Source organism: Kryptolebias marmoratus, linkage group LG15 (assembly GCF_001649575.2).
Source record: "Kryptolebias marmoratus isolate JLee-2015 linkage group LG15, ASM164957v2, whole genome shotgun sequence".
NCBI lineage: Eukaryota > Metazoa > Chordata > Actinopteri > Cyprinodontiformes > Rivulidae > Kryptolebias > Kryptolebias marmoratus.
This window is the reverse complement of record NC_051444.1, coordinates 18,419,247-18,433,845: the sequence shown is the minus strand read 5'-3', so window position 1 is coordinate 18,433,845 and position 14,599 is coordinate 18,419,247. Positions and strand designations below refer to the sequence as shown.

The 14,599-nt window shown below is 40.4% G+C and overlaps 1 protein-coding gene across 3 annotated transcripts in view; it reads right to left on the bottom strand.

The window, feature by feature from the left end:
• kif13ba (kinesin family member 13Ba) overlaps positions 1–14,599 on the bottom strand; it is a 38,823-nt gene that overhangs the window by 13,977 nt on the left and 10,247 nt on the right. For all 3 annotated transcript variants that reach the window (XM_017425893.3, XM_037979889.1, XM_037979890.1), the window contains 12 exons: positions 11,144–11,156; positions 10,130–10,190; positions 9,882–9,974; positions 9,209–9,389; positions 8,195–8,282; positions 5,734–5,868; positions 1,535–1,647; positions 1,165–1,276; positions 861–1,073; positions 675–785; positions 445–579; positions 26–156 (listed from right to left, as the gene is read on the bottom strand). In XM_017425893.3, the coding sequence (XP_017281382.1) occupies positions 26–156; positions 445–579; positions 675–785; positions 861–1,073; positions 1,165–1,276; positions 1,535–1,647; positions 5,734–5,868; positions 8,195–8,282; positions 9,209–9,389; positions 9,882–9,974; positions 10,130–10,190; positions 11,144–11,156 (1,386 nt within the window). The remainder of the gene's footprint in view (positions 1–25; positions 157–444; positions 580–674; positions 786–860; positions 1,074–1,164; positions 1,277–1,534; positions 1,648–5,733; positions 5,869–8,194; positions 8,283–9,208; positions 9,390–9,881; positions 9,975–10,129; positions 10,191–11,143; positions 11,157–14,599) is intronic.

Sequence of the window (14,599 nt, the reverse complement as noted above, 5' to 3'; positions counted from 1 at the left end):
TTTGTTTGGCCATGGTGTTCCTTACCGAGCGTTGGGATAAGGGGTGAGGACGACGGCAGCCTCGGCTGTAATGTCGATGACGCAGTGTTCTGCCTGGATACCCATCCCGCACAGCTGGATGTCCTGGGAGTCCACTGAGCCCACCTTTGTGTGTTCCTGCAACCCAGCATTCAGTGTGTTAAAGTGCATCGTTAGCTGCAGCAGACGAACATCCTGCACGAGCCGTGTTCATCAGAGACAAGTAAATCAAATGCACCCCAAATAAAGTTTTCTACAAATGCAACTTTACTGTGCAAGTGTTAAATGTTAAACTACTGTTTTTTTATGTCAACCATGCAAATATGTAAACAACTGATTAATAAATTACAGGTATACCGTATAACTGAAATATCTAAAAGAAAAAAATCATTAAGCCACATTGAGAAAGTATGCATGAGTCTGTACCTTCAGGTAGTACACAAGCAGCTCATTTAGGGCAGGATCAGCATTAAGGTTCACGAGAAAACTTTTATCATCTCCAACTTTGATCCCAGAAGACTGAAGAGAAATACCCAGACTCTCCAACTGCTTCTGACGTTCCTAAAAGCACAAAAAAACAACAACATATTCACACAGTGTAGATTCCAGCTGATTTTACACAACAGATCAACATGTTTGATTTGTCAATTACTCACCTGGGCAATCTCCTCAGTTTTGCGGAGCTTCTCCTCCCACGTGACGGTCATTTCTTGGATCAACTTCTCGGACTCTTCCAGGCGATCCTTCAGTTCGGGAGCTTTCAGAGACTGCGGAACGGACAGCCGGTTGGAACAGCTGATGTTTTAGGAATGTGACGCTCGAGATTGCTGAAGCCATCTCACCTCGGCCTGGGTCAGCTGCACTCGGAGTTTCTCTACTTCCTCCCTGAGCTCCCTGATAATGCGAGCGTTCGGGTCTTCGTTGACGACGGCGTGGTTAACGATGTTTTTGGCTCGGTCAGCGTAGCGCAGCGTCGACAGGGTCTCCTCGTAGTTGTCCGCCGCCGGACTCACGGTTGCAACCATGGCTGTGCGGCTGTTGCCCCCCAGGCAGTCCTGGAAACAGGAGGGCGTAAGGAGATGAAGGGGCTTTCATTTATGAATCGATAGAATAATTAAACATGCATTGTCCTAATATTTCTATTACCTTCAGCAGCCAAGTCAGAACGGAGTCTCTGTAGGGAACAAACTTGGTCTTGTTTTTGGCAGTTCCCTGTTCAGCCAGCGCAGAAATCACCAGACCAAGAGTTGTAAGTGACCTGGCAAAACAACACAGAAACACCTGAGTTTAGTAACTTGACTTTTGTTTTCTCTTTTGTTCACCTGGTTACGACTTAATACTTTTACAGTGCATTCAACATTTACGTCATAGTGAGAGCAACTCTTGACTCAAGTCATAAAATCAACAAAATCATTGTGACAGAGGAAGCAACACCGTCAGGGTGAAAACATTATTGTTTGTTGTCTAAAAACAGGTTTGACTGCGAAACCAATCTTGTGCTGAGAGTTGTGCGCACTTGTTAATGTTGCTCCCCTCCTTCAGCCGCTCTCCCGCTGCTCCGGTTTTCGCCGCTCGCTCACTTCCGGCCAAGTCCACCAGACTCAACCGACTCACCTTCTCCCCACTCGTCTGCAGGTTCAAACAGAGTGGAAAAGGGAAAAAAGTCATTTTATTGTTTAATTTAGTGGGTACATAGTTGTTCTTTAAACAGAGGGTATGCTGAAGTGTCCTTGGGGAGAGACAGTGTACTCCCACTACCTACTATTTTTTGCTTATATAGTGCTCTATATAGTGTGTAAAGACATATATGAATGAAAATCCTGTATAAATGTGTATAAATGGGTGAATGAGAAACTCTGTAAAGAGCTTTGCAGAACTTGAAGAGGTTAAAAAGGAGCTATATAAGCAACACAATCTTGTTTAGAGACTTATTTTTTGATCATAATAAAATGCAAACAGATTTTGATGTTTGTTTCAGCTGTTTGCTCATTTTTTTATTCAGAGAAGGGACTTTGTCAGAAACTCAAGGATATTTGGGGCACAAGCTTTAGTTCAGCCATGCTAAAAGAGCCTTTTGTTTGTTTGTTTTTTCTCTTCTACAGAGCAGGTAATGGAATCATCTTCTTTTCTCCGTCTCGTCCTGAAAGCTTCCGCCCTGTGTCTTTTTTTGGGCTCTTTCAGAGGATATCATGTCCTCATCTGAGACCGCTCAGCAGCTGACAGGACTGAATCTGACACCTGACCAACACCTGTGGTGAAACCAAAGTGGCACGTCAGCACACAGCCGTCCATGCTCAGCTCTTTCTGTGGATCCACGCACCACTGGATCTTAGCAGATAAAAGAGCTTTGACAAACACCACTAAAATCAACATCAACAACTCTCCAACATAAGAAGCCTGCTGCCTGCAGAAGTTACTATAAATAAAACTGACTTTGTTCTCCAATGAGGTGTCAGCTGCTGCACGCAGACTCAGAAGTGGCAACAGCAATATTTTATTACAACAGTTTAATCCTCAGATACTCATACCTCCATCGATAATATTTGACTCCCCATTTCTTCTGAATTGTTCTCCAATAATGTGACCTTGTACTTTTATTTGACGACGCAAAGTATCCACTGACATCTTTTTTTTTTAAGTTTCCATAACATTCAACTTTTATAGAAAAAAATATTAATTAAATTTGACTTTTTGGTTATATTTTTGTATGGCTCCAAATACTAAAGCATTTTTAATTAAAGGCCTTGCATTTCTTGGAGGAATGTATATCAGCCACTGCATTTCATGGCAGCGTTTTAAACTAAGATCATCTTATGATAAGAAGAGAAAGTTAGTCGTTTTTGTCAAACCTCAGAAATGACGTTATGTGCAAACTCATGCAACAATGCAATATAAGGCGAGATGTGTTAGGGCTCGGAGTATGTGGTGATGATTAGCTACAACCACATCAGACTTTAGCTCAGAATTGGTAAATCTGACTGCTAGATATTTTTGTGTTGACTGAAGCCGATTAGCTGTGGTGGCCATCTTGAATTGGGTTGACTCCTAAAACAAATCAGTTGCAGATGTGAATCTGCACTCACATAAATTAGCAAAAACATGAAACTAATTCTCAGAATTTGCAGTATTGGGACTGAAATGGCTGAGTGTGTGTCACTGTAACAGGATAAAGTGTGAACATGTTTGGAGGACTTCCACTGATTTAAAAAACAAACAAACAAAGGTGACCCTGTTTTAGGAGACGGTAATTGTTAAGACTGAACATTGGAATCAAGTTCTTGAATGTTTCATTTCACGTCACACTGAAAATCTCAGCGTTTACTCACAGAACGACTTCTAAAAAGAGACACCACAAAGACCAACCACAGGCTGCAGTGATGCAGTTTCCACACACTCCCCCATACCCAGGGTAAAGATAGCTATTAAAACACACTAGAGATGTTTTACTGGAATAAAGAAAGAAAAAGAAAAATATGAGATAAGTTAGTGTAACTCAGTAATACCAGCTCCAGACTTTAACAAACTGTAACAACTTCTTTAACAGACAAACTAGAAAATATACACTTTTTAATTAACAGTGTTTCAGTCTTTTATGCTACTTATTCAAATCTAATAATACAGCTGGCAAGTAAGTGATAAATCCAACCTATGTAGCTTTTTATCTTGCTAAATAGGAGCTGTAAGCAGATGAGCTGATACCTGGCCCAGTAAATGGATCAGCTGGCACATATGCAACATGTCAACCTACTTGGCGGCAGATTAAGACACCTGTTCAGAACAAATGAAACACCTAACTATACATGGGGATCAGATGATCTGGTAGGAGCCATCATGAAAAAAATAATACAAGCTATAAACTATAAAACACGTTTGTGAAAGCTATTTGTAACCTCTGCATGATGGAGCATGATGGGAAGTATTTTTGCAGCGCAGAGGAGAAAACAACAGAGAGCTGATTACAAACGAGGTCAAAGTGCGAACTGTGCGAGCTCTGCGTGTAGTGCTCGGGTAATGAGTCCAATCAGAGCACATTACTGAAAGAAAAAAAAAAAAAAACACAACCCTTCTGATTAATTTCTCAGGATGAGTCATTCAGCCGGTGAGGATTTTTCTGCCTGTTAACAGTGATTATATTTAACGTGTCCGTTCATCACAGACAAACTGAAGCTCATCTCTGCTGGGGATGGTGTTTGACATATTAACCCTCCCGAAGCTGAAGAGAGGTAGAGAAGCTCTTGTAACGTCGGGTCCATTTGACCCGAAGGCCACGGGAGGGTTAAGTGCTTGTGAATACTGTATTATCCTGAGATAATCTACTGCGGCAAATACTGTTTCTGCTGCCCTACGAAATATTGTAAAATCAGCCTTTATGTTTAACAGATCACCAGAGTCAACATGATGCACTGAAATGAACACCATGCCTAACAAGTCCTACAGAAGTCCAAGGTGAAAACAAACCATCTGAGACTTTCAATGTCGTGCCCAGATCATATTCCCTGCCTTCTTCTGACCTAGAAGTCTGTCAAATAAGGTTTGAACGGGGCGCTGTGTCAGCTGACGGATTCACTGAACAGTTGTATAAATTAGCTGCTTGTTCAACTGTTTAAGTTTGACTGAAAAACTTAGTGGATGACAGAAACAGAGCAGGCTGTATCAGCTGACGAACTCAGAGTCGTCCCTGTAAATTATTAACTGGGCTTGGTAGTAGCACGAAATAAGAGCAGGGAGCAGGGAGGGTAAAGTGGGTCAGCGAGGAAGAAGAATTAGTCATTGAAGTTTTTCTCCGGAAGAGGGCTTGGTCACCCAGCTAAGCTGACATCACCACCCTTGGCAACTCCCTTCGCTCTGATCACAGAAGCTGTCTGAGCACGAACTTATCAGAAGCTGTAACCCTGGTCTGAGCGCACAAAATGACACTTAAACCACACAGCATGAACTCAAGGATTAAATACAGGACTAAAAACTACCTTTTGCCATTTATGATCTCATGACTTTTCCACTGTCAGACAGCTGAAGGCTTTTAGAAACAAATTTGTGCGCGCCTGATGCGACTGGACAGTGATGAGAATTAAAAAAAAAAAAAGAGGTGGATTTTAATTTGGTGGACGATCTGCTCCCCAGACTAGCTGTACAGATGGAGTCACAAAATAAATAATTGCCCTGTGAGAAGCGTCTGACTGCATGTGAAGTGAGAAAAGGCCTGACTGGTTGTGATAAGAGCTCTGCAGATGCCAAGCATTAAAGCAGCCATGCGCACAACTAATCATGTGATCACAAGAGCTCAGCTAAATCTGTGTGTCAAGACAAAAAAAAAATCATTCTACAGTTTTTCTACCCAATCGCCTGCCCCAACTACACACGCAGATAACATGAAGACAGTGATGAGGATCTGAATATGGAAAGCAGCACACACATCCTTGGAGCAATCCGCTTTACTTGAGTGTCTGACAAATTCCCAGCAGATTGAGGAATTTTAGCAACCATGCATCATATTTAATTAAATCTCTTCTCCAGCTGATATAAAGACTGCTTGGATGGACAACCAGAACCATGAGTCTTCTTTTATGTTCTCCTCTTTAATTGGATCCATTTTAAAGCCTCTTTTTCTTTTTATTGGTTCCTACAGTATACATTTGTCTTTAGCAGTGTTCAAATGTGCCAGGTTAAAGTGGTACTTCTCTCAGATGTGTGTGTGTGTGCATGTTTACATCTTACCCCAGACTGCAGGTCTTTCAGTGTGTGTGTGAGGATGATGTTAAAGACGGCGTGCGATCGACTGCTCTCCTCGTTCATGTTGGTGGCAGCGACAGTACGAGACTTGTTCCCCTCTGACATCAGAGACTCGATGTCCTGATTCAAACAGACACAAACAAATTAATGACATTAACGCAACAGTATTAGCAATATTGAACAGGATTCCTTCAGCGATACCTTTGTAAAAGAAAATTTTAAAGAAAATAGTCGGTCTTTTCCCCAATCAGGTCAAACTTGTGGTAATTCAGTGGTTATAAAAGGAGATTTAGTAGTTTGCAACATATTTCATCTGTTTTGCTGTTTCAAAATTATAATCTATTAATACAATACATCAGAAGAGGCAAACTGTCAACATGTTGTCTGCCTTACTCATGTTCACACCCTCGTCAGCTGTTGTTCAGCTCCTGGTTTTTTTCTCACATTAACTAAACAGACAAAGTTCAAGTTCTCAGCACACACTTTTATTTTAACTCGAATTTGAAGAGCAGCCCTTTCTCATTTCCCATAATTACGACATAAGACAGATGTCTCAAGCTCTTTAGCACTGCTGTTTTACTAGCAAAACACAATGTAGTTGCAATCATTGCGAAAACCTAGGAAATAGCCTCTTAATTACGAGTAGTTCAAAACTGTCCTCTGTGGAGGATGTTTGTAAACCTGAATATCTCCCACCCACTGCATGCTGCGGAGTTAACGCATTTTGCCGTCTGCAGAGGACATTCAGGGCTTTTTAATGATACCAAAATGTGAAGGGGTGGGGTTAATTACCTTCCAAAGATTGGGGAATTTTAAAAAAATAAAATTGTAATTTGACAATATTTTTTTTCTCCTGATAGTCAGGAGGATATAAGCTATCTGTCAGTGTTCTTGTGGCTCAATATCAATATTTGACTTTGATTCAGAATGCCAAAATCTGTCCAAATATTTTTTTTAGCCCACTGTCATTTGTCAGAAGTTATTTTTATTTCACATTTGCCGAGGTCCATTGGACAATTCATCAGGGACATTCACAAACTGGTCCCAGATCCATTTGAATGCATGTTCTGGGTTATTTGCAGCTGGTACTGTGGACGGTGAAGCTAAATGATGGAGCAAACCACACAGTGAGGCACACAGAGCCATCAGGTGACATGAAAGAGCGTATGTGTGAGACAGGAGTAAAGCTACATCTCTACAGTAGCACTTTTTAAGTACTTGGAAAGCAGATAATTACAAAATAAATGTGCTAATAGATGCCTAAATTCACGAGGTGGTCTGTCGAAGTATTGACATTGTTTAGGGAATCCTGAATACAAAGGTGACCTCTTTTAGATCTGCTAAGAAGGTTATCCAGTCATTTAGTCATTTATTTGCAGTAATAAAGGTCAAATTTCAGCTAAAATGTTACCAAATGTGGTTTATAGCCTAGTTTGATTGGCTTTAATCTTTATCCAGATTCAAGATTGACATTATTTTTATTCTTGTATTCTTGTATTCTTTTATTCTTGTTCAACATTGAATCAGAGTCTTGAACAAGGGTTTTGAATCTTCTGAACTATATCTAAAAGTGAAGAAGCGGGACCATTTTAAAAACGGCAGACACTATAGTCCTTTATTCACTGGTCAAAAGCTCTCTGCAAACATCTGACTTTTTAAAAGGCAATCAGCCTCTACGGGAGTTAGGGGTTGCAACTGGCTTCGACTCCAAATCGGTATTGATGGGAACTAAAACTCTGGGATGCATCAATATTCTCCGAGCCTGCTGCACTTATGACTAAAAGAGTGGGAAAACCTCACTTCTGTTTACAGACACACATGTAGCCATACGATTTCAAATGGGGGGCTGTAAAATGGACAGCAACTATTTAAACAAACCAAAAAAAAAATGATGAGGCTGATAGATTTTCTTTTAGCTGCAGGTCAGCTGACAGCTCAGAGTTTCTGTGTGAGGATAACATTCATCGTCTCATATAAAAAAAATCATAAATTAACCAAACAATCTCAGAAAACCATGCTTACTGTGGACTACCGCAGCCTGCAGGATGTAGTATATTGGCCTCTCTTTACACTGTTGTAGCTTACAAGCTTGTTCGCTGGGGTGTTGTAATAATTATGAAATGTTACTGCAGCTATGTGTTCACCAAAGCCCTGAGGGTAAATAAGTCAGACTGGTAATGGAGAAGCAATTAATTGACTTGTTTTAGCAGGTGTACCTCCTCATAAAAACCAGTTTGAACCTGCTGCTTTTGGGTTAGAAATAGAAAATGAGAGCAACACTGTTAGACATCAGAGAAAATGCAAGAGAGATAATAGAACTGAGCGTCTGCAGGAAACTGAAACGTTATAAAGTGAATGTGATTACAGCGGTTGTGGTGACAGGATGTCAGAGTCAATAAAATGGACAAAACAGAAAAGTGAAAATGTGCAAAATAAATCCTTTTACCTTGTAGCTAGCAACTGCGAGTCGAGACAGGCCGTCAACATATGGACCAAAAACTTTATGCTCCCTCACCCTCAGAGTCTGTCTCCCCCTGGACACAAAACAATAACAGGTTGAGAACATAGACGATAACAAAAAAAGGTCACTGCTGGTAATTACTCCTCTTCCTGAGTTTCACTAGACTGATAATATGGGCTTGGCTCTTTCTGATAATTACTGCACGCAGCTCACAGACTTTATTAGTACTCGGCTCTCTGACCTTGATCCTAACTTGCTCTTGGCCTGAAAACTTCATCATTTGTGAATCCACGGCAAAAAGCGCATATGGCTGTCAGATGGTGGGCTTCTCTTTGGCTCATTTTACCGAGGTTAAAGGTCCCGACAGAGCGAGAGTCAAAGGTTATGGTGTCTGGGGCAGCAGACGGAGGCACGCAGTCCTGATTTACTGCTGACCCGCTGGACATTAACCGACCTCAATCAGTAAATGCAGAGCTGGATGCTAATCTTTTCATCCACTGACCACCGGACAACACAGCAGCGAGAAGAATCCACCACGGTGTTCTCCGATTTATTTAACTTGAGCTTACATTATGATACAACTTAGCTTTCCAAACCCAAACATGTAAGATATATTTCCAAATTACAAAACAAAGAAAGACTAACCGTGCTACAGATCTATGATATTATTACATTTGATGGTCCTATGTTTTGTTTTGGATTTTCATTGAAATGAACAATTCCTGTTGCGGCTTTAGTGAAGTTGTTTGAAGGATTTGGTCATAAATGAGCTGCAACAAGCAGAATACCAACAAGGAGAAGACAAAGCAATCACTAAAATAGCATGAACTCACAAAAACAGCACAGATAAAGAACTTGAAACTATATTGATTTTCATTTGGCTTAGGGAGAGGAAAAGATCTTTAGGTTTGGGAATTATCAGCGCTGACACGTTACAGATATGATAAGATGCACTACAATGATAAAATAAAGGATTAAAAGCGTGGTTCAGGTTCGTACCCTTTGGGGTCCAGCAGATCCCGAACCTTCTCGTTGTAAATCTCCATGTAGGACACCTCCACAGTGAAGCTCTCCTGCTCCCGCTGCTCCTTTTGGGTTCGCTCAAACAAAGCGCTGCACAGGCGAGGAATCAGCCCCGGCTGGTCACCGGAGCCCATCATGGTGTACGACTTTCCCGAACCTCAAACAAACACAGACGAACACTGAGCAGACTGAGCGCAGCTGCTATAAAAATAAAGAAAAATATTTATTTTGTTACAGCTGGTGAGAAAAATGACCACTTAAAAAATGGAAACTACTATTGTTGCTCAACATTTGAAAATTCAGAGTTCTGTCTTTTATAGGAGTTCTCTTATTTTACGACGGGATGTTTGTGAAGTTACCAACCATGGCAAACAACCTACTGTCAAGCTCATTTTTTTCCTCGACACACCCTGTATTCTTTAGCTTTAACTGTGTGGTTTAAAATTTGCAGTGTTGAGATTGTAGGTAAATGTTCTTTGTCCTGAGAAAAAAAACAACTTTGAGATCTTGTTACAACACAGCCACAATGACACTATTCTAAAGCTTTAAATATACAGTGTGGGATAAAAGCTGTGTCACAGAATAAATTCACAATGAATATTTTCACCAAATTGACAACTGAATAGTGAAGTGTCTGGCTGTAAATTACCAGTTTGTCCATAGGCAAAAATACAGGCATTGTAGCCCAGGAAGGCGTTGTGGAGAAGGCTTTCCCCAAGGCACTGAAACACCACCTCCTGACCTGGAATGAAACGATACACACAAACACAAAAGGTTACGCAACACAAAATAATAAGTTATTTATACCTCGGACTTACCCCAAATTATGTAGCGACGAGGCATTTTATTTGTCCACCCGACTTGAAGACTAATCAATATATTCTTTTAGGAACTGACCTGCAAATTTTTCCTTATCCGTCTCATCCATGGACCAAAAGCAATAATCGTAGGCGAAGACCTGAGGAAATACAGAGGAAACGGCAGAAGCATGAGACATACAGGAAGTTTGGCTGCAGCAAAACCGCAATCTCCAGTAGAAAGAAAAAAATCCATGTTCATTATAAAGCAGCTGATATGGTAAAACAGAGCCAGTTTTTCTACTAATGTCAACTACACTGTGGGCTGATTCCCCCATTTCAACTGTGGGCTGAAATTTATGGTTTTTATAGTTTTCTAAAGAAATTGAAGAACTTCTGAAATGGCCCTTTTGGTAATTTTAGTTTATGCAGAGTCATCAGTAAGCCGCAAAGCAGACCAACATGTTGATGAGATTATATTACTGTTTGTGGTTTCTTACAACTTTTTTTGTTTTGCACCGCTTCAAAAAGAACAGAAAAAAAAAAAATTGTTGAAGGAAACTGATTTGTGTCTGAACTATGATTTGTCCTTTAAAAGATCCAGAAAAACGTTTCCATCTCACTAATGTAAAGATTATTTTTTAAATAATTGTCAATTGGAAGCTGTAATCCAGTTTGTTATCTAAGTAATAATAATCTTTGCTTTTGGAAGCTTTAAACTGAGAATTAACAGTTATAATTATCACTCAGGATGGTGTAATGATGGTGGACTTTAGGTCTCATAGTGTGTTTGTGCTGTAGTGCGTGAATCTTTCCACTGACAGAAAATAGACCTGGAAATACTGACAGTCAAGTGCAGTGGCCATAAAAAAAAAAAAGGAAAAATATTTCTGGGAACAAGTTTTTTTTTTCTTGAGAGTTTTAAAGTTGATCCATTTCACAAGATGTTTACAGTGTTCACAGCCTTCCAAATTATTATTTTGTGTGGTTCCACGGAGAGTTCTTTCACAGAGCCGAAGACAGCGGTGTCTTTGTTTTACACACAGACGATTCATAATTATGAAACCAGCTCCGCTTCAAAAACACGTCAGCATGCGCCTGTGTGTGCTGTTACCTTGGACTGATTCCTGATGATGTTGGGAAGGTCAAGGTCCACAGCAGCGTGTGGAAAGAAAAGACATTTAGAGCACATTAAAAAGGAATTCAGCCTGTTGGCCATTAGGAGCTGACACGTCCCAGGCAGACATGAGAGTCAGAGAGGGAAACATAAACGTAAATGGGCTGTGATAAAAGCAACATTGGAACTGTGATCGGAGAACTTGCTCTGTTCTGATCAGTCATAAAAGACACAAGTGACTGACTATAATGTGTGTGTGTGTGTGTGAGTGAACATTTTTCTCTTAGATCTCATTTGTCACATGTCAAGTACGACCACCAGGGGGATTTATCAAGCTTGTTTATGTGGTTTAAGGGTACTTGCTGTGTTAATCTCTGAGAGCTCGGTGAGTTTTTTGGGAAGCGTCTGTGTGTGTATGTGTTTGTTGTGTTAGAAAAGGGTCGTGCTGAAGTTGGCTCAGGGCTGCGATAATGCACAGCAGAATCAGATGATGGCGTACAAAGGTTACTAGGTCGAGGTCACACACTGAAGTGGACAATCACATGTAGGAAAATGCCTCAGATGGAAGTGAAACAAACAAACAAAACAAAAACTACAGCAATGACATTTATAAAGAAAAGGTAAATGACTAAGAAAATGTCTGATCTTTGACAGAAAGTTTAAACAAACACATGCGCTCACACACATTAGTGCACACACTTACAGAAATATCACAGTTGTTGGCATTTAGATAAGAGCAATGTCCTCAAAACCACACACAGACAACACTATGATTTACTCTGAATGAGGAAATGTCACAGCTGCTAGCCAGGGGAAATTTTATAGTTAAGAAGTAGGAAAATAACTACAATTACTGCCAATAATAAATAAATAAATAATTTGTCTTTGGCCCCTTTTGCATGCCACAAAAAAAATGTTTCACCAAAATAACAAAGTGAGTGCTGTCACCTGAAATGTTTTTAGACATAGAAGCTTATGTAAGAATTTTAAATGTATTCATATTCCATTTAAAACTGTGCCATTACAAAATGATTGTGCACAGTTTAAAGCCGTGTGTTGTTCAGCCCTGGTTAGATTGAAAGGTGTAGCTTTCACAACAGGCAAGGCAGGATGACTTCATGCATAATGTTTTGTCCTCATATCTACCACAGGACACTTAAAGTATAAACCTGTGTGTAGGCACATTCACAATCAAAATCTTTGCCAGCTTTGTGCTAGCCTTTTAGATTAATAGGATGGGAAAAGGAATTACTAGGACACATCAACCAACCATGAAACATTAACACAAAAGCAACTTCTATGCTCGTCATCACTACACGAGTCATGACACAAGTCTTGCCTTCCTACACTTTATATCAATCAAAGCTGGATTCATTTAAACAGCAACAAACAAATTTGTCAAACGCATTATATCTAAAACTTTGTCATGTTTAAGTGTGCAATAAATACAGTCCTAATGTGGGCCCCTGGCTTACGGGAAAGTGCAGTCATCCTTCTCCGACTGAAAGGCTTTTCCCAATGCATTCACTGGCATGTTAGAGACAATGGACTGAAAACACTAAAAGAACGTAGCGTGCACCGTGTTCTCTTCTGACCCAATTCAAACTCACGACTATCTGTTCTGCAGAAGGAGATCAGATCTACACTGCGACCAAGCTGAAAGTCGTGCGTAGCATCCATGATTGCTGCGCTTGAGTCAACATGTGTTCAACTTGGGAGCAGAGCTCTGTGACAACAACAAAACTGACAAATTAGTGGGAATCATAAACACATATTTGACAACATGTATGTGCATCACTGTAAGCCAGGTCCACGGTTCTGCTGGAGTGAATGGTTGTCTCAGGTTGGCTCATGTTTATAAGTCTTGGTGTGATTCTTCCCAACAGGCTAACAGGCTCTCACATTGCTCCATATTTATTCTAAAGTGGACATGAAGCCACATCTGTAGCTACAGTTACAACTCCTAAAAAAAAAACTAAACTCTACATCTCCTTTTTTTGCTCCTCTTCTTTTCCTCCTCATCAGTAAAAAATAATGCCAGGGGTTTCCTCCGACAGCTTGACAGACACATCCTGCAATTAGGAGTGCAGCTGGAAAAACGAGCTACTTCCTGGATATCTTTTTTGTTGCACAGCAACTAGCGTTGAATTTGGACACGATCTGCACGAGTGAGTCCACCTCCCCTACTGTGCACACTAACGCCTGCGGTGAGCACATCACCCATTGCATCTTGTGTGAAAGTACCAATAAGTTTTAGAAGAAGAAGAAAAAAAGTGTGAACGAGTGAACATGGCTTGTACAGTGAGGTGTGTTAAATCATTGAGGAAATTAACCACTTGATGTTCTCCAGGGATTCTGCAAAATCGTCGAGGTCATAAAGATGCTTGTCAAGACAAATTATTAGGGTAGAAGTAGAAGATAGCTGGTGATTTAAATGCCTAAAACACAGAAATAACTCAACGTTCAGGAGAGTCCTCCAATTGTCACAATGATTTTTAAAACATGTTAAGATGAATCCCTGAGCAAAAACAATGCTAACCTTGACCTAAATAATGAGAGCCCTGTTATATGAAATGTGGGGAAAAAAAAACATAAATAAAACATTAAGGAAAACTAATTAAATTTGCTTGTGCTAAAAAAGAACTGCTTGTAAATAAACATTACAGTTTGCTCCAAGGTATTACATTTATTATGCATTCATTTGCATAAAGCTTTCTACTTTAGTTTAAATTCAAAATGCTTCTTCTCTAGAGCCAGCCATGACAGACAGCTAAAACCCCTCACACACCTGTTTCTTTTTACTCGTGCACATTCTTCATAAGCCACCAAAACTGCAGCTCTTACACAACCAGCCAACAATGTGTAACACTTCATATTTCAGACGTTCTGCACTCACAGAGCAGATACATGCAGAGTTCCTGCTATCTGCAGTTTAATTGATTCCAGTAGCTTTTAAAATAGCAACACGATTAACGCTTTCTTTTCACTGCCTTGTTTATGTGCAAACGCAACAAAAGCAGATGGGTTTATAGACTCGCCAACCTATATGCTGTCATGTGCTATTTAAAAACTTTGTCATATTGTTTGTGACCCCCCTGACTTCGAGATATTTTTGTTTGTCTGAAGGCTCCTTTATGCCTCCAATCTCCCTGCAGCCATATCTCCAGTTAAGGGATGAAACGAGCATGGCAGGTTTTGACATGCATAATGATGACAGCTGTCATGGTTGCTTCAGAGGCCAAAGGAGAAGAGGGGTCACCCATGTTTTGCGATCAAACACCCATTAACAGAGTTTGGGGCCCCAACTGACCAATGACGGGGGAGAATGAGGCGGTCAGGAGAGTGTGAACCCGCCTTCTCTCGGCTCTGAAACAATCCCATTCGTTCCTCCCCTCTTCAGCTCGTCGTTGTCATTTAAAAAATAACTTAATGCATGATTGCTCACCCCCCCCC